Source organism: Artemia franciscana, chromosome 8 (genome assembly GCF_032884065.1).
Source record: "Artemia franciscana chromosome 8, ASM3288406v1, whole genome shotgun sequence".
Lineage (NCBI taxonomy): Eukaryota > Metazoa > Arthropoda > Branchiopoda > Anostraca > Artemiidae > Artemia > Artemia franciscana.
The window spans coordinates 25,819,095-25,840,354 of NC_088870.1; the positions used below are offsets into that span (position 1 = coordinate 25,819,095).

The following is a 21,260-nucleotide window of genomic DNA, read 5'->3' on the forward strand; positions in this document are numbered from 1 at the left end:
CACGCATATTTGTAGTTAATTTTAATATTTTTACGTGTGCCCATAAATTAGAATTTTTCAGGCAAGAATTCATTTCGTCTGCAGGAGTTGATCTAGGCATTATAGGTAATGTTTGCCTGAAATCTCCCGCAAGCAATATTAATGTGCTGCCAAAGGGTCTCGACTTCCCTCTCAAATCTTTCAGGCATTGATCCAGAGCCTCAAGCGATTTTTTTGTGTGCCATTGTGCCCTCATCCCAAATAATAAGTTTGCATTGCTGCAATACTTTACTCATCCCAGATGATTTGGAAATATTGTACGTGGGAGTTTCTGTAGAATGCAAATTCAGAGGCAATTTCAAAGCGGAATGAGCAGTTCTTCCACCAGGCAGCAATGTTGCGGCTTTTCCGGACGACGCAATTGCCAACGCTATATCATTTTTTGATCGAATTGATGCCATAATCAGTTTTATCACAAACGTTTTACCAGTACCTCCTGGCACATCCAAAAAGAAAATTTCTCCAACGTTGTTATCTACACAATGCATTATCGTATCATAAATGTCTTTTTGTTCCGACGTTAACTTGGAAATGTTATTTTGTACATACGACAATAGATCACTCGTACTGTAACTTTGTTCACGATCCAATTCTACACATGGCGAAACAGCAGCGATACGGTTAGGTGAACGCATTCCCAAATCCTGAAGAGGTTTGGTTGCCATACGTACGCACAAATCTTCTATAATAACTAAAGTGTAGTTATAAATTTCTGATGTAAAATCAAAAGTCATATCTGACGTCTCTAACTGTTTTCGATGGAGTATATCTTCGGACATTTTTGACTTATATTTTTCCCATAACTCTGTAGGAGCTGATGGAGAGCAAGTTGTTAAAATGATGCCAAACAATGCACGAATTTGACTTGGGGTTGACGTTTCGCACGCGTCATTGATGCAGTTATCCCAGTGTTGGTCATTCTCTAATAAATTCAGAGCTTGGCATGCACTACGGTAAGTGTCATGTATAGTACCGTTACAGTTCTCAAATACTCAAAGGATGTCGGACCGGGTACATTCACCAAAAGCAGGTGTAGAAAGAAGCATTCAAGTTGATTGGGGTGAACGGTGTAGAGTCTTCCTATCGTGGTATCTTTGAAGATGGTAGGTTGGCCGTCGACTGACTTACCCTGTTTTCGACGTTCAAATACTTTATTTTTAGTATTCCACGTGTAATACGAAGGCACTTCAGTATACAAGAGTTTTTTTGCAAAAGAATCATTTTTGCAAAGCGAAAATAAGCTGTTAATGTTGTATCTGGTGGATTCAGGGCTCTTTGTTGCACGTTGGTTTCCGTGAAATAAACACATTGACCATTCTCTAAATGTACCGCTAAGTGAACAACAGCTGGACTACGTTCATGTATCGGAAATGAAAGAATTCGCCAAACAGCTTCATTACTGCTTATGTATCTTCCAGCCTGATATTGTACGACTTCGTCGAAATCTTAGATTTCGGGCTGCAAGCCAAAAACTGCCATGTCACAGCCTTTGTTGACGTATTTACATATGTATTTGATTGCCTTTACGGAGTTACAGTATTCAACCTTTATGTGTGCATTAAATATTTTTGATAATAATGGGGAATATGGAACAACTCACTGGTTGTCTTCTGCGATGGTGGTACCATTACGCTTCTTTATTATTGCTGTTTTACCGCCATCTTCAGTAGATCTTCTTCTATATTGTGGGTAATCATCATTGCCAGTAATTGTGTTTGATACTAAAAGTCGAGGATATTGCTTTGTGCACCTTCCTTTGGCCATGCATGGTGAATTTTCGTTCAGTGCACCGCAAGGTCCATGTATTATATTTTTTACAATAATATCATGTAACCCCTTATTGACATTTTTATCAGGTATTTCAGCGGAAATCACATCATCAATTTCGTTCGAAGTGATTTTTTTATGTAGCCAGATTAGTATTACGAAATTACATTGGGACACAAATGACGACCAGGACACCGGCACATAGGGAATATAAATGACGACCGGGACACTCAAAGAGAAAGCGACCGGGACACAAGGAATGTTCAATTAGCAATCACCATCAACAAAACACCGTCAACAAACCATCACAAATGACGACCGGGACACAGGGAGTATAAATGACGACCAGGACATAAGTAAAAAAAAAAACTAAAAAAAAAGGTAAAAACTAAAAAAAAACTAAAAAGAAAAAAACAAACTAAAAACTAATAAAAAAACTAAAAAGCTAAAAAACTAAAAAAACTAAAAAATAAAAAAAACTAAAAATAGGAAACAAAAAGAAAAATAAAGGAGAAAAACAAAACTAAAAAATAAAAATAAAAAAAAACTAAAAGAAAAAAGAAAAAAAAACTAAAAAAACTAAAAAAATGTAAAAACCAAAAAAACTAAAAAGAAAAAAGGGGAAAAATATAAAAATTTATTTCATCATTTACCATTTCAAAAACGAATGTATATACAGACTGGGACACCGGAATAAAAATGACGACCGGGACACAGGGAATATAAATGACGACCGGGAAACAGGGACACAACTACAACGGGGGCGCCGGGGGGCACAGGGGGATATATAAATGACGATGGGGACACAGAGAATGTTCGATTAGCAATCACCATCAACAAAGCTCAAGGGCAATCATTAGAATCATGAGGTATAACTAAAAAAAACTAAAAAAAAGGCAGAAAACTAAAACCTAAAAAAAATACCAATTCAAAAACGAATGTATATACAGACTGGGACACCGGGACACGAATGACGACCGGGACACCGGGACACAAGGGATATCAATGACGCCCGGGACCCTCAAAGAGAATTCACAGACTGGGACACCGGGACATAAATGACGACCGGAACACATGGAATATAAATGACGACCGGGACACCGGGGGGCACACGGGGATATATAAATGACGACGGCGACACAGGGAATCGTCGATTAGCAATCACCATCAACAAAGCTCAAGGAAATCATTAGAATCATGAGGTATAGATCTGAATACGGATTGTTTTCCCATGGACCATTATATGTTGCATGTTCAAGAGTCGGTAAACCTGACAATCTATTTATATGCACAGACAATGGGACAGCAAAGAATGTTGTATATTCGCAAGTTTTACGTAGTTAAAAACATATATATATATATATATATATATATATATATATATATATATATATATATATATATATATATATATATATATATATATATCTATATTCACAGGTGGGACATAGGGACACAACTACAATGGCGCGTAACTAACATGGCACGTAACGACTTACGCGCGCGGGGGGGCTTGGGGGGGCGCGAAGCGCCCCCACCAACTAGGTGTTGGGGTGGCGCGAAGCGCCACCCCAACAGCTAGTATATATATAAAAATAAGTTGTCTGTCTGTGTGTCTGTCTGTGGATCAGGTGACGTCATGTTTCTGTGTTGACTGACGTCATGAAATTAGTTGTCGTCATTTTTGCTTTGACGGTGACGCCATTCAAGATATTTAAGACATATGTTCACGTAGAAATCTATTAATGTTTAAGTTTACAATGACTGATGAACTTACCATGGCAAAAGCCGATGAAGATGCTCAAAGAGTCTATGCCAAAAAACTTGCTGCTGATAGAGAAAGTCAGAAAAGAAAGCGTGCCGAGGAATCAAAAGAACAGCAAGGAAACAGGCTTGAGGCTGATAGAGAAAGAAAGAACAGAAAGCGTGCCGAGGAATCAAAAGAACAGCAAGGAAACAGGCTTGAGGCTGATAGAGAAAGAAAGAACAGAAAGCGTGCCGAGGAATCAAAAGAACAGCAAGGAAACAGGCTTGAGGCTGATAGAGAAAAAAAGAACAGAAAGCTTGCCGAGGAACTACCAGAGCAACGCGGAAGCAGACTTGCTGCTAAAAGAGAAAGTGAAAAAAGAAGGCGTGCCGAGGTATTACAAGAACAGCAAGAAATCAGGCTTGCTGCTGATAGAGAAAGTAAGAAAAGAAAGCGTGCCGAGGAATCACAAGAACAGCAAGAAATCAGGCTTGCTGCTGATAGAGAAAGTATGAAAAGAAAGCGTGCCGAGGAATCAGAGCAACCTGAAAGTTATCGCCTGGCATTCAGGTACAACCCAGTCGATGATTATAGCTTGAGTAGATGTGTTCAAATCTGGACTATGTCTAAAATTTGTCCCTATTGCAAGGCCTTGAAATTCAATGGTGAAACAATGGGAATTTGTTGCGCCTCAGGAAAAGTTAAACTTCCTCTATTGGCTGCACCACCAGAGCCATTGAAGACGAATGAATGCTTGCCTGAAAAATTCTAATTTATGGGCACACGTAAAAATATTAAAATTAACTACAAATATGCGTGTCCGATTGCAAAACGATGACTCTGGTCAAACATTTTCAGATCAATTGCTGACAATTGGAGACGGAAAGCTCCCAGTAGACTCAATTTCAGGACGTATACAACTACCTGCTGATTTCTGTAATTTAGTGACGTCCAAAAATGAATTGATTGAAAAAGTATTTCCGAATATTCTAAAAAATTATAAAAATAATAAATGGCTAAGTGAAAGAGCGATTCTCGCACCCAAAAATATAGACGTCCACGAAATCAACAATATTGTTTTGACCAAGATTCGAGACAAGGCAGTCCTTTACAAGTCAGTCGACACAGTTTTGGAACCAAATGAAGCGGTTAATTATCCATCTGAATTTTTAAATTCCATAGATCCTTCAGGGTTTCCACCACACGTGCTACAACTAAAAATAGGCGTACCAATAATACTTTTAAGAAATATCAACCCACCAAAGCTTTGCAATGGCACGCGACTTGCCGTGAAAAAAAAATGGAAAACCTAATAGAGGCCACAATCTTGACAGGGCCTTATGAGGGTGAGGCTGTTCTTATTCCTCGCATTCCCATGATTCCAACGGATCTGCTTTTTCAATTTAAAAGATTGCAATTCCCAATTCGATTAGTATTTGCAATGGGCTTTGGGAGTAACTCAAAGTACTTACCTTATTATTTTTTCCCATTCAAAACGTTAGTATAAAAACCAATAATTCTGCTGTGGCGAAACATTTTGGTTGTTATTCCCTTCACTACAGTTTTTTTCTGCGTAACATTGCTCCTTTGAATACTATAGCTTTAATGAGCCTAAAGGTTGTAAAGTTGCAAGTTGAGACTGCAATTAATGACGATTAATTAATCATCAATCATCTCTAATCAACGATCTTAATAATGTTATGCGAATAGATCCTATAGCTTCGGTCTAAATTTTTGCAAATAAACCACTTCCATGGTCCAGATAAGCTTAGTACTCGTGCACTTACTGTAGAATACGCATCACAGGCTTCCACGGAGGCTATACACTAAAGAACAGTTATAAAAAACGTATAAACGATAAATTATATTATTCCCTGGCTAAGCACCACACGCTGAATATTTCACCACTTTGAGATTTCCTTTCTGAAACCGAAAGTTGCAGATTCGTTTAGAATTATATTGTGTGTCAAACTTTCTAATAAGTTTCAAGTCATTTTGCAGAAATAATCTTATTTTGCACCAATATTCTGTTCCCCATCCTTTAGACCTCATGAATTATGGAGAGAGAGACATGTGCTTAATACGAACGTAAATGGTTAGGGCAGTTTTTGTACCATTTAGGAGTATTTACGGGTGTTGTTTGGATTCATTCTGTGTTAATAGATAATTAAAAACGAATCTTTCTTTATATTTCTCATTTCTTACCTCTTTTCTTTTGCCTTACTCTGCTTCTTTATCGCATGTTTGTAATTGGGCAAAAAATAAATTATCTTATATATCCCAATTTACCAATACGACAAATACGAAGGGCATATTTTCATAATAATGGTTTTAATTGCATTACATAAAACTAAAAAGGTTGATTTTTATCAGAATCCAGTTGACGGATCCCTTAAATATATCTGTGAACCGTTAAGCTCCATTGACTAAGCCTGCCCGATGAAAGTCAATTTTAAAAATGCCTATCATCAAATGCAAACAAACCTCAACATCCAAAATCATGCTGGAAGAATTAGGTCTAGCTATCCTGGACATACACTAGTCTAGTATTGGTATATTGAGAGGAGTACATCCCTTTTCTTCTTTCAGGCAAGAATTATGTCTCGATACGTTCGATCGTCGAGCTGCGCGTGTTATAATGGAGAATAAAGTCACCCAAAAAAGTCCTGTTGTATTTTCACCTCTAAATGAATCAACACTTTTTCTTGGATAGCAGGCGATTACCGCATTTGCATAGGAACCAATCAGTTTAATGGTGTATCAAAGAAAGTGGATAGACCATTAAATACAAAATAGACCATTAAATACAAAATCTATTTCCATTGCACCCCATACTGCTCAAAGCCTTGCTGCCCTTATCTTCGACCCTTCTTCGCACAATGAAAGCGTGATGAGAATATTTCCAAGTTTCGTACTACCAAAGTTTAATACCTCTTCTTTTTCTGTGCAGCCGTTGGTCTGTTTCATCTCGCACGCGTTGTGCGTTTTGTATCAACAAAATTGAACGAACGCTTATTAAAAAGATGATGATTCAGTAACAAGAGTACCCCTCCCCCCGACTTTTAAATATGGATGTTTTTAGTGTCTTGATCTAACCGGAGAAAGTCTTCACAGTGATTACTTGCTCACAGGTTATATGGTATTTGTTGCGTAGATATTGCACTGAATAAACGAATATTAGTGTGATAAATAAATCTATAGAACTAGTCGGAGCTTAGATACTCACACGAAAGTTAGGATTTAAATCACCACATAGGAAATTTTAAATCTTAATCTTCTACCCAAATTAAACTACATCCCGTCTACAATTGTTGGACTTGATAAAACTTAAATTTTTCTAGTGACAATTCCAATAATAAAGTCACCTCAAAAAAGATATCAAAGGCCACAAAACGGTTTCTACACAAGTTTGTGGCGAGATCTACCGTAAAAAGTGTCTTCGACCCCTCTCCGCCCATACAAAAAACAACAAAAATAATATCCAGACTTAGGTTTTAAATTGTCCGAAATATCCAGTCTTTTTTTCTGATTATTGTTTTTTTTCTATTGTGCGACGTGATATTTACATGAAGAATTTTGGCGTTGGAAAAACATTGAAAAAAATTTGGTTTTCCTACTAATACAGTAGAGCCTCGGTTATCCAAGGCAACGTGCATCGAGAGTACCTCGGATAAACAAAGACTCGGATAACAGGGATAAAAGTATCATGAAGGAAACATTCCGTAAAATAAATAAAACTCAACCAAAGCGTTTAGATAAGCATCTATTTTTGTGTTATAAATGAAAAATGAGATATTGTAGCAATGTAACTTTATCGCCAATGTTAGCTGTCTCCGACTGCGCTGCGCCTTAGACGAAGAGAGTTTTATTTCTGTCTACGGTATCCTCACCACCATAGTACATTAGATTTCTATTTAAAAATATAATACTATATGTTTTTTCTTATTTATTGACAACTAGTAAAGCATAAAAACAGCTGGCATTGTATTTTATAAGGACATGCAACTATGCAAGTAGAATACCTCGGTTACAACGGAATGGGGCTAGTTGCAGCTTGGAAACAAAAGTAACGGGAGACTTTTAGGATTCAGAAAATAGTGGTAAGAAGAGATTTATACTTAAACAGTATTTATTGTAACACCTAAGCCTGACATTACTGGATGAAAGATTTAAGGCTAAGAACTCAAATTGCTGAAAGAGGAGTTTTCATTTGCTTACAATGAAATATCAAAGATCTTTAAAAAACAGAAAGTAACCATTGCCACGGCCCCTCCCAAGTATCACCTTATAGGTGAATGAAAAAATTTTCTTTTTTCTTAGCCCTATCAACAAAACACAAGATTGTGCTTTTTTACCGAGAAGAGTGGTCACAGTTAAGTATTACAATATTGTTTGTGTTTTTTTTTATCTTCCCATCAGGATTGACCGTATCAAGAAGCGGTCAAACATTTGTTCTGTTGAACTCAATCCTTGCGTTTAGGGTACATCTGCACGACTTCAACGTTAGGACTCAACCAACTGCTTTAACTGTAAAACCATAAAAACGGAAAACGTAGAGTGCACAGTAAAAAAAGTTAAAAAACTTAATCGAGCGTGAAATGCAATAAAAACTCTTAAAAAAAAATTCAACGTAGGCTACTAGGCTGTTCTGAAGATATTTGTAAGATACCCCAAGGATGTGCTGAAGATACCTCTTCCTGGAGACATTTGTATGACACCAAACAAAAGAATCCCTCTCTTAGCCAATTATCAACGATTTTACAGTAGCCTACGTGCACTGGGGATTGTTATTACTTATCAGAGTGAGGGACAGGAAACGTCTAGTCAACAAGATTACAACACCGGCGATTTCCAGACTCTTCCCAAAACTCCCAAAGTTTACTTTCACAATCAACAATGGTCTTTTGGAAACCATATAATAGTTAATATTTCCAAGATCACATTGACTGGTGATTTTTCTTGTACTAGACAGTTTCTTTGAAAGGACGTTTTAAAAAACCGTTTAACATGTGCCCCGGCTTGCTCTCTATTGGTTATAGCTATTGCTGCAACCCTGATAGAAAACTAAAAACCCCCAGTAAAGGAGTTTCGGTTATGATAGTTTCACCGATGTGATAATCCGATGTGAAAACATAAAACTGACGCAGAAGAAACAAGAATGGTTTGCTTTTATATCATGAAAAGTAGCCTAAAGTGCTTTATGTATCAACTCTACAAAGTCCTAAATTATTTTGTCTTCACAGTAAAGAGCTTAAATAGTAAAATTAAAATAATTAAAATAAAATAAAATAATAAGTGGAGACGAAAATGTTAGGTAGAGGGAAAAGTGGAACAAATTACTTCTTAACAATCCTCAGAAACGTATTAATCGAGCGCGAAATGCAATAAAAAGCTCTTAAAAAAAATTTAACGTAGGCTACTAGGCTGTTCTGAAGATATCTGTAAGATACCCCAAGGATGTGCTGAAGATACCTCTTCCTGGAGACACTTGTATGACACCAAACAAAAGAATCCCTCTCTTAGCCAATTATCAACGATTTTACAGTAGCCTACGTGCACTGGGGATTGTTATTACTTATCAGAGTGAGGGACAGGAAACGTCTAGTCAACAAGATTACAACACCGGCGATTTCCAGACTCTTCCCAAAACTCCCAAAGTTTACTTTCACAATCAACAATGGTCTTTTGGAATCCATATAATAGTTAGTATTTCCAAGATCACATTGACTGGTGATTTTTCTTGTACTAGACAGTTTCTTTGAAAGGACGTTTTAAAAAACCATTTAACATGTGCCCCGGCTTGCTCTCTATTGGTTATAGCTATTGCTGCAACCCTGATAGAAAACTAAAAACCCCCAGTTAAGGAGTTTCGGTTATGATAGTTTCACCGATGTGATAATTATATTTTCTAGCCTTCTCCAATTTGGAATGACACCAAAAAGTGTAATTTTTGGCATCATATGACACTTTAATATGATGCTATCAAGACAACTTTACAACAAAACACATAAATATGAGTATTATCTGTCGAATGAGCCATGAACAATCTCTCTACGGCAGTAACCTGCTAGCCTTGGTGAAAAAATAAACATGCCTTAATGCCGTGCAAAAAAGTGATTTTCTTTATTTTCTAAGATTGGAAGCTGTAAACCTACAGATAGTTGTTCAGCGATAACAATCCTAAAAATGTTCATTATAATTTGATTTGACGTCACTTTTAAGGATTTCCATGAACTTCTAAAATTTTTTAAAAGCTTATATACCTCACCACAAATTATTTATTGAATCTCAATAATAATATTGTTAATATTTCTGAAGCCGCATTAGTCGGAAAATGCTCCTAACCATATAGCTTTCTTAGAAAACGCACTTCTAAATTTTTGGTTAGTATGAACCGTGGTTCATTCTTTGCAGCTATAGCTATAATCATGACAGGGATAAATGTGTTTCACTGCGATAAAGTACTAATGTTCTAAAATGTTAGCATTTTCGAAATTTCGTAAAAAACTAACGACAGAAGTCATTGATGATAACCGGTTACATGGAAAAGTTATATGGACTACAACCAAGAAAGAAAAAAAGTTATCTGGACAACAATTTCCTTCAATGAATTAATGTTCATTTGAGAATTAAAATATTTAGATAGTAACCTTTTTTATTACTATGCCAAACAAACTGTTCACATAGGCAGTGTTTTATGGAGGCCCGTTCAAAAAATATGAAAAGAAATGAAAATGTATGCGAAAATACAAATGCTTTTATTGATAAATTCACCAAATGTAATTAATTGTGTTAAACAACCGAAAATACACTTATAAGTCTTACAAATACGAAAATTAAACTTAGTTTGCTTCTGGAAGAACTCAATAAAAAAAATATGAGGAACAGTAAAGAGAAAAGTAATGTTTTTCGAATATAGACCAGATGCAACTGTGCCATCTATTCAAGGTTCTGCTTACAAGGGTTCCAAACTCTAAACGCAAAATTAACTTGAGTATAGATTTCTGACTATGCAATTTCTGAAGTCACAGAGGATTTTTAGTTCTGTTCTTGTTTATAGCGGTTATACAGAAATAAACAGGAGTCCTCATACTAAATAGATTACTTTAACAACAGCAAATATTAGCTACGATTAATTTTTGGAAGGTTAAAAATTACAAACAAAAGAGAATTAAAAAAGAGAAAAAATACATATATTGCTACCCAGCACAGGCTAGTCTGCGCAATCGAGTAACTAATATCCGACGTTAATATTAAGAATAGATTTGAAAACGAAACAAAAATCATTGATTACTCGACAAGATAAAGACACTATGAAAGACGATCACCAAATCACTATAGATATCAACACTCAACCTTGAATATTAATAGTCAAGAAACGTAATTGCAAATAAAAGGAAACACAAATCAGTCAGCTTTGGTAAAATAGCCCTTGGCGATCAGATTTTCCAGCGCTGAAGGTGGATTTTTAATTTGAGAAAAATCGTCAATGAGAAATAGTTGAACATAAAGACTGCTCTCTCGTACCTAAAAAAAAACTTTTAAAAGGGAAACGAAATACAGATTAACTGCTTTTCAAAGCACGTACACAGTCAAGGTGGGCGTCACAATACCATCAAACAAACAATCATCAAAAATGTTGTATCATAACAACCAACAGGACATGATTCCTATATGTCTTAATCTAACCGGATCCCTTAGCTAAGCCTCTAAGTCGTATCTCCACTTTTACTCTGTTTTTAAACGTTTTATTTTTGTGCATCTATTCTATAAACGTCGAAATCAGGCGTATACTACAATAAAAAAGCAAATAAGTCATTAAAAAAGAGAGGAAAAAGCAAACTACCAAATAAGATGGAGCCTATCCTATGCAAGTTGATTTAAGTTGATAAAGTACAACCAAAAGTCAGTATTCACTGAAATGGATTGATATGCTTAGAAAGGTGAACCCAAGTCGTTTTCAGCATGAGAGCTGTTAAAAGACCAAAGGTCTGAATATGGGAAAATACAAAAGAAAAATTTCAAGCTTCCGAGGCCAGTTTAACTTAGAGAGCCCTAGACTAGAAATTTAAAGCCCCGACCAACAAAAATACAAAGTTTTGTATTTTTACCGAGAAGAGTGGCCACAGTTGAGCATTACAATATTGTTGGTATTGTTTTGATTTTCTTCCTACCGGGATTAATTGTATCGAAAAGGGGTAGTCGGATATCGAAAGAGGACATTTTTAAAGGGAGATTTATATTACTCATACCGTCTTTATATAACAAAAGACATAGCGCCGCAGTAAAGTGCCGATGTCTGCCATTTTGCACAACAAAACCACAATTCAGGATAATTTTTTACCTTTTTTAAGCTTTAGTATTGCTCTTTATTTTCATTTAAATGATCTTGTTTTTGAATTTAATTTCTATCTGTCTCGTTTTCTTACGAAATCTCATTTGAAAAAATAAATTGAATGAATTTTCTTAATAAAAAACCACATATATAATAGAAAATGTATGAACACAAAATATAACACAACAATGTTAGTTTGTTCGTCTTTTAAATTGATTTTTATTTCAATCGTATGTAGAAAAATGAGATGTTACTTCCTAGGGAGGAGACAACTATACCAATCTTCTGAGGGAGGGGGGGGGGGTCTTAACGCATACAGGTACGCACAAGCTATGAATGTAATCTTTTGTTTAACATTCTAAAATGTTCCCCATAGGAAAGAGGCTGAGAGCAGTCAAAGCGACAATTTTAACACTTAGTTTAAACATATTCCTAAAAATTAAGGATATTAGGGAGAAAATTCTCCCCAGGATTCATCGTAATTAAGTCCTACGAAAGGTCTAAAATTTGGGCTTGAGAATACTATTTTAGAAACTCCAAATACGCAATCCTTGGGAAAAGCCTCGTTCAAAATCAGTTAGTTAGTTCGCTAGCTTCATGAGGTTTAGGACAGTCAAATAAAGTCTTCCAAAGAAATTTGTGAGAATAGTTCATTCTATATGGAATGCATGCTGTATATGTTTAGACACAAATGACTCCACCGCAAGATGGGACTTTCTAGTAAACTGGAACACCCTACTTACAGTATCTGATTAGTTTAAAAACCATTTGGCTACCCAAAAACATTCACTCGATTGATCTTTGGCCTCATTTGGACCAAAACTTACTTTTCATCGGCATAAAATGGCTAAGAACAAACTTTATTAATTCGTAATTTCATTATATACTAAAAATCGGGAATTAAGTTTTTCAATCAAATAAGCTCTTTCTGAATTTTCTATGAACAAGTCATCAATTAAATCAACCAAAAAATGAAACAGCGAACTATCTAAAAATTTCCTGTTTTTTCCCTTCTTTATTTTTAGTTTTGCTCTTATATCTCCTTCACAGACCTCTCTTATACCTCGGGCTTTTTAATAAGCTTTTTATAAATGTAGCGATCGTCTTAATAAATCAAACTTAATAAATCCGTTATATGACGAGTCAGCGCAAAAAAGCGGATTCTTGTGATGTATGTCTGGTTTTCAAACTTCTGTCTATTAGCCTTGCTTACTATGGACAATGGCCGGTCTTTACTTACCATTTACTAATTATAATTTGATTTAAGTTCTGTTTTAAATGACTATTTTCAGACAAGAAATTTGGCATAATTAAAATCACATAATACATTTCCAAATCTAAGTTTCTTTCTGCTTGAAATTTTTAAGATGAAACTATCCCTCCCCTATCTTAAAACAGTCAGCTATAGACTTATCATGTAAATATACTAAAAAAAATACCTGAAATACACCCCACAGTTTGTCTTGAGCCTGCAGAAGCTCCTCGAGAAGATTCCCAATGATCTCCGCCAAATGCTCTTCTTCCTCCAATGTTTTTCCAAGAGCATCGTTCAGTTTAACTTTGTCTAGGGTTGCATAAACACCAAATGGTGGTAACGATACAAACACTGGTGGACAGTCACGAATACTAAATGAAATGGTGTAATTTCAAAAGAGAAACTAATAGCTGAAACTAAACGCGACAGAGTATTCTGCAAGTAGATAGAAACCTTTCAGAGATAATCTTAACTAGAAAAGTTTCTGAGGACGCGTTTTGTCAGTGCGTAAAAATTCAAATGCCTGTTGAAGTGAGCTGTTTATATTTGACCAAGTACAAAAATAATCAAAAATAAAAATTAAGATAGACTTAATAAGCTAGACGTTAAAACCTCGAAAAATGTAGAAAGTGAACTTAGCAGAGAGTTTAATAAAACTTAAGTTCGGTTAAACACAAAAACACACTTAAATGCAGAGAAACTTCGTGTAGAATGAAAAAAAAAAAAAATCAAGATAATATACACTACAATTATAAACAACTCGACATGGAGACAAAGCAAATATCATCATATGGGGTCATTAGCAAGGACTCCCTTACAAGAAAATGTTATTCAATGAAAAAAAATTCACGTGTGCCTCTTAAGAGCGGCACACGTTAGTTTGTGTTGTGTTGTTGTGATTATGCTTATGCTGTTAGTTTGTGTTGAGATTGTGGCTACGGCGGACCAAGAATTTGATGAACCTTCTTTTCTTTTTTTGCCAGGTAGATTCAAATAAATGTCATCCGCACTAAAATAAAACCACATTCAAGCTAGAGAAGGTCACTAATTATATGACTCGTAAATAAGTAAAACTTACAACTTAAACTGAACCCAAGACCGGTACCAGGGAAGGGGATTCACTTCTTGATCTTCGATTTGTTCACAGTACACCATGCGTTTTTTGTTGTTCTAGTAGCTACTTTTAGCTGCATCGACAGGAAAAGACAATATTCTGCCTGTGCTGCGAATTTTTTTCTAGACGGGAGTGTCAAGGGTTTGGAAAAAAAGTATTCTGCCAAAAAAGACATTTTACATTTTCCCACATGTCAAATTTTTTTGCACTTTTATTTATTTTCGGCTTTCCACAGGCAAAACTAACGACGTTAAAGTTACGCTAAACGCTCTTTACGCTAAAGTTTGACTCTTTGCCACAATTCTGCTTTTTAAAACAATTAAAAGCTTTAGCGTAAAGAGCGAGGGATTGCAGAGGGGACAACCCATTTCATATACGGAGTAATTTCTGTTCGTTTTAAGTTTTAATGTCGCTCCTTACTTTCATTTAAAAAAACTAGTTTTTTTTATGTAATTATTTAAGAAAATCATCACGATACCTCATACCTACCCGGACGAACTTTCCAATATTATTTATATTTAAGTAACACCTACTTCTCAAAATTTCTAAAATCCAATCTCTCCCCCCTGACCTCCCTACAAAATACTTCCAAGCACAATTCACTCAAATCCCTACATTCCCCTAAGAAATGATACGAAGACTCATCTATCTTTCCACACATAGGGCAACTGTTAGGACCATTCCTTAATATATTTCTTCCAAAATATTTCCTACGTTTTCCAAGAGGCATAAAATTCCCCCTTACAAACATTACCCATTTTAAATCTTCCTGAGCCGATCCCATTTCTATGCAATTTTTTTTGCCCCAGTTCCCCTTGACCTCCACATTAGCCTAAAAGACGGAGAGGTGGCCGGCCTTATCAGCTTGCCAAGCCAGAACTTCCTGAAGCTCTAGCCTAGTAGCAACTAACCTAGATACAGTCCCTAAAATCCCCTTTTCCTCGCTCCAGCAATTACCTAGCTCTCCACGATCTAATCCATTCTTCACCTGATTTGGCCACAAATCCTTCCTCCCATATTGTACCATCATTAAAAATGCTTGTTTAACAAGCCTATTGTCTTCTATCGACGACACCCTTTCCCAATTTAACCGTACTAATTAACCTGCTCTGTCTCATACACTTTATTCCAATATCCCCTCTCAGCACTAACCCGTTTAACTAATTATCAAGACCTAATATACGCTTAAAAACCTCAACTGCATTCTTTCAAAATTTAACCCCTTATTAAACCACCAAAGCTCCACCCCGTAATGCAAAGCCGATCTAACCCTAGCATTAAAAATATACTTTAGCAGTCCTACATCCCTAATTTCCTTAATACTACTTTTACTTAACATTCCTAATAGTCTATTCCCCTTACTTTCTACCATCTTAAGATGTTTCTTCCATTTCCCATCTGACGATAGTCTACAACCTAAGTACTGAAATTCATCTACTCGGTCCAGTGTCTTACCTTCATACGTAAACTGACACTGCGAATTTATCTGTTCTTTACTTTTCCTAAAAACCATAACCGCCAACTTCTTTATGTTTAATGCTAGTTTCTTATTCCTAAGATAAAAAGATGCTAGATCTAGCAGTTTTTGCAAATGTTCTATACTTTCTGCTACTAGTTCTATGTCGTCCGCAAAAAGTAATGCCATATCACTTGTACTTGAAAGCTCTGCCTATCAAATATTCTTCCAATCATTAACATACAATGGAAATAGCCTTGAGGAAATTGTGGATCCCTGCTTAACACCAAGTCTACTCATAATAACCCTAGAGAAATCCTTGCCTACCCGTGCTACAATCTTAACTATATTATACATAGATGCTATAATCTTAACAAATACGCTTGGTAATCCTACTGTTAACAACGACACTATCATTAAGCTTCTATCCACTCCATCAAAAGCCCCTTTTAAATCCCAAAATGTAACAAATAGCCTGCCCTCTTTTCTCTTAACTTGTTTCCTAATCATCCCTAATAAAATAAAAATCTGGTCCATATGACTATAGCCTTTTCTTGACCCTGCCTGCAAATCTGATAAAGTTCTATTTTGGTCTATCCAACTATTTATCCTACAACATAATATTCTAGCAAAAACCTTACTAAGCCCATTACTTAGGCTTATACCTCTATAATTCCCATGGTCTAATCTATCCCCCTTTTTAAATAGCGGCACTAGAATAGACGTAGCCGAAGACAAGGGCCTTTTTGCACTGTTCAATATACCAGAAGGTGCCCCTGCTATATCAGGCAGCAACCAAACCCGTTCCCACTTCGGAAGTGCGGTTGGTATTCCATCTATACAACAGCAGACCCGCCTCTCATTCCTTTCATTGTTTCTCAAACTTCACTTACCTGGATGGGAGTAACCAAATCATAATCAAATTTTTTCATTGGCCTATCTACTACATCATGTACTGCAGATACCAGATCTACACTCAAACTAGTTCCTCCATGGTCCCTAATCACTTCACTTTCTCTCTCCTCTAGATATGTAGGCCAAAAATCTACCGCTGGTATACCATCATAAACTCTATTCCTCCTATAGATATCTTAACTATACGCCCAATATCTCCTTCTCTATAATCTTTCTTCAGTGTTGCTCTACTGTCCTAATTTCATGCTTTTTTTCTTAATTTTCAACATTTTCTTATACTCATTCCGAATCAAAATTATAATTACATTTTTATCCATATAAAATTTAGCATTTTCCCTACTACCTATGCTATCCTTCACTTTCCACAGTACCTCTGAAACTTTCTAGCGTCTCATTCACAATCACCATCAAAATATCCAATCTTAATATCATTCTTAAATCTGAATTTAACTTTGAGCCTACCTCACACACAACATCATAAACCAATGCTAACGACTCCTCTATTTTTCCATCACCTAATAAAACGAAACATTTTTCCAATTCCTGCTGAGCTTTTTCACTCATCATCATACTCTGAAAATCTTTCTCTTTCTCCCCTATTACTTTCAGTGCCTTTCTAATCCCTAAATCCTCATTTTCCCTGCGTTTTTTCTTCCTATCACTATTAGTCGCTAGTTTCTTAGAACTAACCCACTCAAAAGCAGCCTTAACAGGCAAGTGTTTCGAACCTACCGCTGCCCTCACCTCGAAATCTAGACAGAGAAGCCGAAGAAGAACATTCACCAAAATGAAAGCAATCACACTTTGAGAAGCCTCTGAAAAACAAGTAAATTTTCTCACACCTCCATCCTTTCCAACTCTTCCATTCAAAATAACAAATTTTCCTTACCACAAAAATCGAAAATTTTACAACCCTAATTATTCTTCCGTCTACTATGGTCCTTACTTACCCTCGAAGGGAGATGGATTACTAAATATTCGAAAACCTTCAAAGCAGCTTCATCCGTACAGGCATGACTGGACATCAAAACTTCCCCCATAAGACAAAACGAATCAAAAGGAAACTGAATAGAAAATTTACGTTTTTCATCCTCTAATACACCACGTATCCATCTTGTTATACGAGATCAACTCATGGGGGATATAAACTTGAAAAAAAAATAAAATAAACCGTCTATCGGACTCGACTCTTAACCATATCAAATTACAACAAACACTATTCAGCCGTTGGACTTTATGCTTAAACAAATAGTTCTCAGATACAAATATTGCTACTCCACCACAAGTTTGTCCATTCCTAGACTTTTTTACGATGGAAACTTTCCTTTCCAGAATTACAGAAACCTTTCAAACGGAATTTCATTTTTCAACCAAGTTTCGGATAATGTTACAATATCAAACATGCACTGCAATACCAATAGACTATTAATTTTCATTTCAGTCCATCCTTGAATGTTCCAATGCACTATATTTATTTTTACTGCACAGCACCATGGCCATGGTCTCCCTTTTCTTGCGGCTGATCACTTTGATCTGGGAAAGATAGCTTACGATATGAGATCTGCCTTTCATTTATTGTAGCCCTACCTCTAAGAAAAGGTGGCTGTATTTATATTCCTCGCACTATTATTCGGGCTAATAATTCAGGATATTCTCTCTTTAGAGCGTCTCTTTCAACTTGTGGGGCAGCAACAGAAATGGGGGTTTTACGCAATTCGATTATATTTTGCAATTGTACAAGATCACTAAATACGCTACCGAATGACTGCACAGATGTGACGCAATCTATCAACGTTACGTTTGAACCTTCAGCAGCCGACATCTGGTGTGCACTCGCAACTCTCCTTCTATATTCATCACCAGATACTGTAAGTTCCTCTATAGCATCAGTTGCGACATTGCATATATAACCCATTTTCGCTACAAACAATTTCATACCACACAACTTAGGCTTTTTTCCCGCTGATTTCGCTGCCTCAAAGGCAAATTTAATTTTCTTTCTTGCAAGCAATTCTCGTTTTGTGTAGTCAGGCGTAATCCAAATTCTTGCATGTCTGTGATGTTACCTGATTTCAAAACAAAATCGGGGCAAAAACCGCTCGTAACATTAACCAAAACGGGACGAGGTTTTTGATTACATTTAATACGGAAAAAATCTTTTAATGTCGCCAAGATATATCGAAGTGTTCGGAATAAACTGCTTAAAAAGGGCAACTACATTTTCAAGTATTGTCTATGCGCGTCTCGACGGATCAAAGTTGTACAAAATCATATTTGTTCTTTTCGAATCAGCCTCCATAGTACTCATTTTAAGTCGCGTGTTCTCCGGCTCTGTTCTCAAAGAATCTGCTTCTCGCTGCGTATTCATGTTTTCTGCCTTAACTTCAGCGATCGCTCCCTCCAACTTAGTTGATAACTGTGCCAGTTCCCCAATTATTCCCGCTATTTCCGATGAAATTGGGTCTATTTTTGCTAGCTGACCATTCAGTAGGATGAGCATCGCCATTATTCGAGATTCTGATTCTGCATCATTTGAGATAGGGCTATCCCCTGGATTCTGGCCTTGTATAAACATTCCTTGGAATAAAATGAACACATTCAAAGTTCTGCTTATCACAGGCCTGCCACTACGAATGCAATTATGTGCCAATATAATCCTTATTATTACCAAACTGGCATACTGTTCTTTGGTTCTGTATGAAATTATCTCATTTTAAGGATACCAAAAGTTGAATTAATACAGCGGACAAAAACTCCAGTCAATTCAATTTATCCAGTGACGTCACATATTCCATTCGGTTACAGATACTGAATAAATATTTTAATAGTTTATAAGACGTAACAGTGTTCGCAGTATTTCGTGACTACTGAAAAATTTCGGTGTCTAATTGAATTGGAATAAAAATTTCTTACCATCAATTAGTTCGGACCTCCTTGCGACGCGTCGAATCGAACCTGCGAAGCTTGACTTGGAAGCTGAGGACTTATCCAGTACACCGTCGCTAGGTAAGAAAACTTTTATTGTAAGTTTTTTATTGTTTTTTATTTTCTTTGCTGAAGACGGCCCTTGGATATAGGGCCGAAATATTCAAATAGGTTTTGTTGGTTCACTGTCTTGGGAAAAAAGTCCTCATTATTCTCTCTTTTGTTTTTGTGCCATTTATTTTCCCTGTGCCCCGGTGTTTCGGTCTCTAATTTCACTTTGAGTGTCCTGGTCGTCATTTATATTCCCTGTGTCCCGCTTGTCATTTGTGTCCCAGTGTCCCGGTCTGTAATTTGTCTTTGAGTGTCCCGGTTGTCATTTATATTCCCTGTGTCCCAGTTTCCTGGTGTCCCGGTCTGCAACATACGACAATAGATCAATTGTGTTGTAACTTTGTTCAAGATCTCATTCTACACACGTAGAGATAGAAGAAATACGATTAGGTGAAGGCATTCCCAAATGCTTGAGAAGTTTGTTTGCAATATATAAGCACAAATCTTCAATCATAACTACAGTGCAGTCATAAATTTCTGTTGTTAAGTCCAAGGTCATATCTGACATTTCTAGCCGTTATCGGTTGAGTGTATTCTCGGCCATTTGCGATTTGTATTTCTCCCATAACTCTGTAGAAGATGAAGGAGAGCAACTTTTGCCAGAAGACACGGGCCGTAATGTCATTTCTAAGAACCAGCGAATGTCCAGGATGTAAAAGTTGTTGTATCTAATCCCAAGATGGATTATATGTAAAGGAAATAAATGACGAATCATTAATCTATAGGCATAGTATTTCATTGCGCTGCATTTCTTATCCATTTATTTGTTAGTGGGTGGATTTATCAATTTAATATTAAATTGACAAACGTCGGCTCCGTCCCAAAATATGATAGGAAATTGTAGGGCATCGTAGCATCGATGAGCTTAAGCAATTCTTGTCAATTAATTGTTTCGCCTATAAAGAATATTATCAAACAGTTCGTGGTAACGAACTGTAGCGAATCCCTAGCTCTTTACGCTAAAGTTTGACTCTTTGCCACAATTTTGCTTTTTAAAACAATGAAAAGCTTTAGCGTAAAGAGCGAGGGATTGCGGAGGGGACAACCCATTTCATATACAGAGTAATTTCTGTTCGTTTTAAGTTTTAATGTCGCTCCTTACTTTCAGTTTAAAAAACTAGTTTTTTTTATATAATCTCGAGGTACGAACTGATCACCGACCATAGCAATTGCCACTTCGTTGATAGTTGCGTATCAGTAGGCATCAATTCGGTTGCTGTTTTGAAGAGAAACACTAAATCATTATTTTTGTGGAAAAAATATTTTCATGGAAAAGATATTTGTGGAAAAGATTTGTGGAACGATAGTGCTTTCAACGTCGTTTTTTAATCATCGGTATCACTTTCAAGTTGTTTGGTTTGTTTTAACTTGGCTTGTCTTTCGTCACTATGAAATACACATCGCAAACTCGAGCCCCTGTCCTCTGGCTAACTAAGCAAGTAATTTAGCCACTGAGCCACAATAGTGTATCCTAGAGCATCCTATTACAACCAAACTCCCAGCAACAAGCTACCGATTCAGTGATAATTGTCAAACTGCATAAGAACCCGAATTATTCATGGAAAATTCAGTGGTTCTCTACCGTAAGATGATAGC

General features: G+C 36.3%; 1 protein-coding gene and 1 long non-coding RNA gene across 2 annotated transcripts in view; one reads left to right on the forward strand and one right to left on the reverse strand.

Moving 5' to 3' along the window:
* The window catches only part of LOC136030642 (trichohyalin-like), a 59,444-nt gene extending 53,178 nt beyond the window's left edge, over nucleotides 1-6,266 (forward strand). The window contains exon 9 of the mRNA XM_065709713.1: nucleotides 6,143-6,266. Within this exon, the coding sequence (XP_065565785.1) occupies nucleotides 6,143-6,266 (124 nt within the window). The remainder of the gene's footprint in view (nucleotides 1-6,142) is intronic.
* A 4,666-nt stretch (nucleotides 6,267-10,932) lies between these two features.
* On the reverse strand, nucleotides 10,933-19,623 carry LOC136030207 (uncharacterized). Its single transcript, XR_010618213.1, has 3 exons — nucleotides 19,542-19,623; nucleotides 13,328-13,514; nucleotides 10,933-11,080 (listed from the first exon to the last, which is right to left on the reverse strand). It is a non-coding gene; the product is annotated as an uncharacterized LOC136030207 (long non-coding RNA).
* Between the last annotated feature and the right edge of the window lie 1,637 nt (nucleotides 19,624-21,260).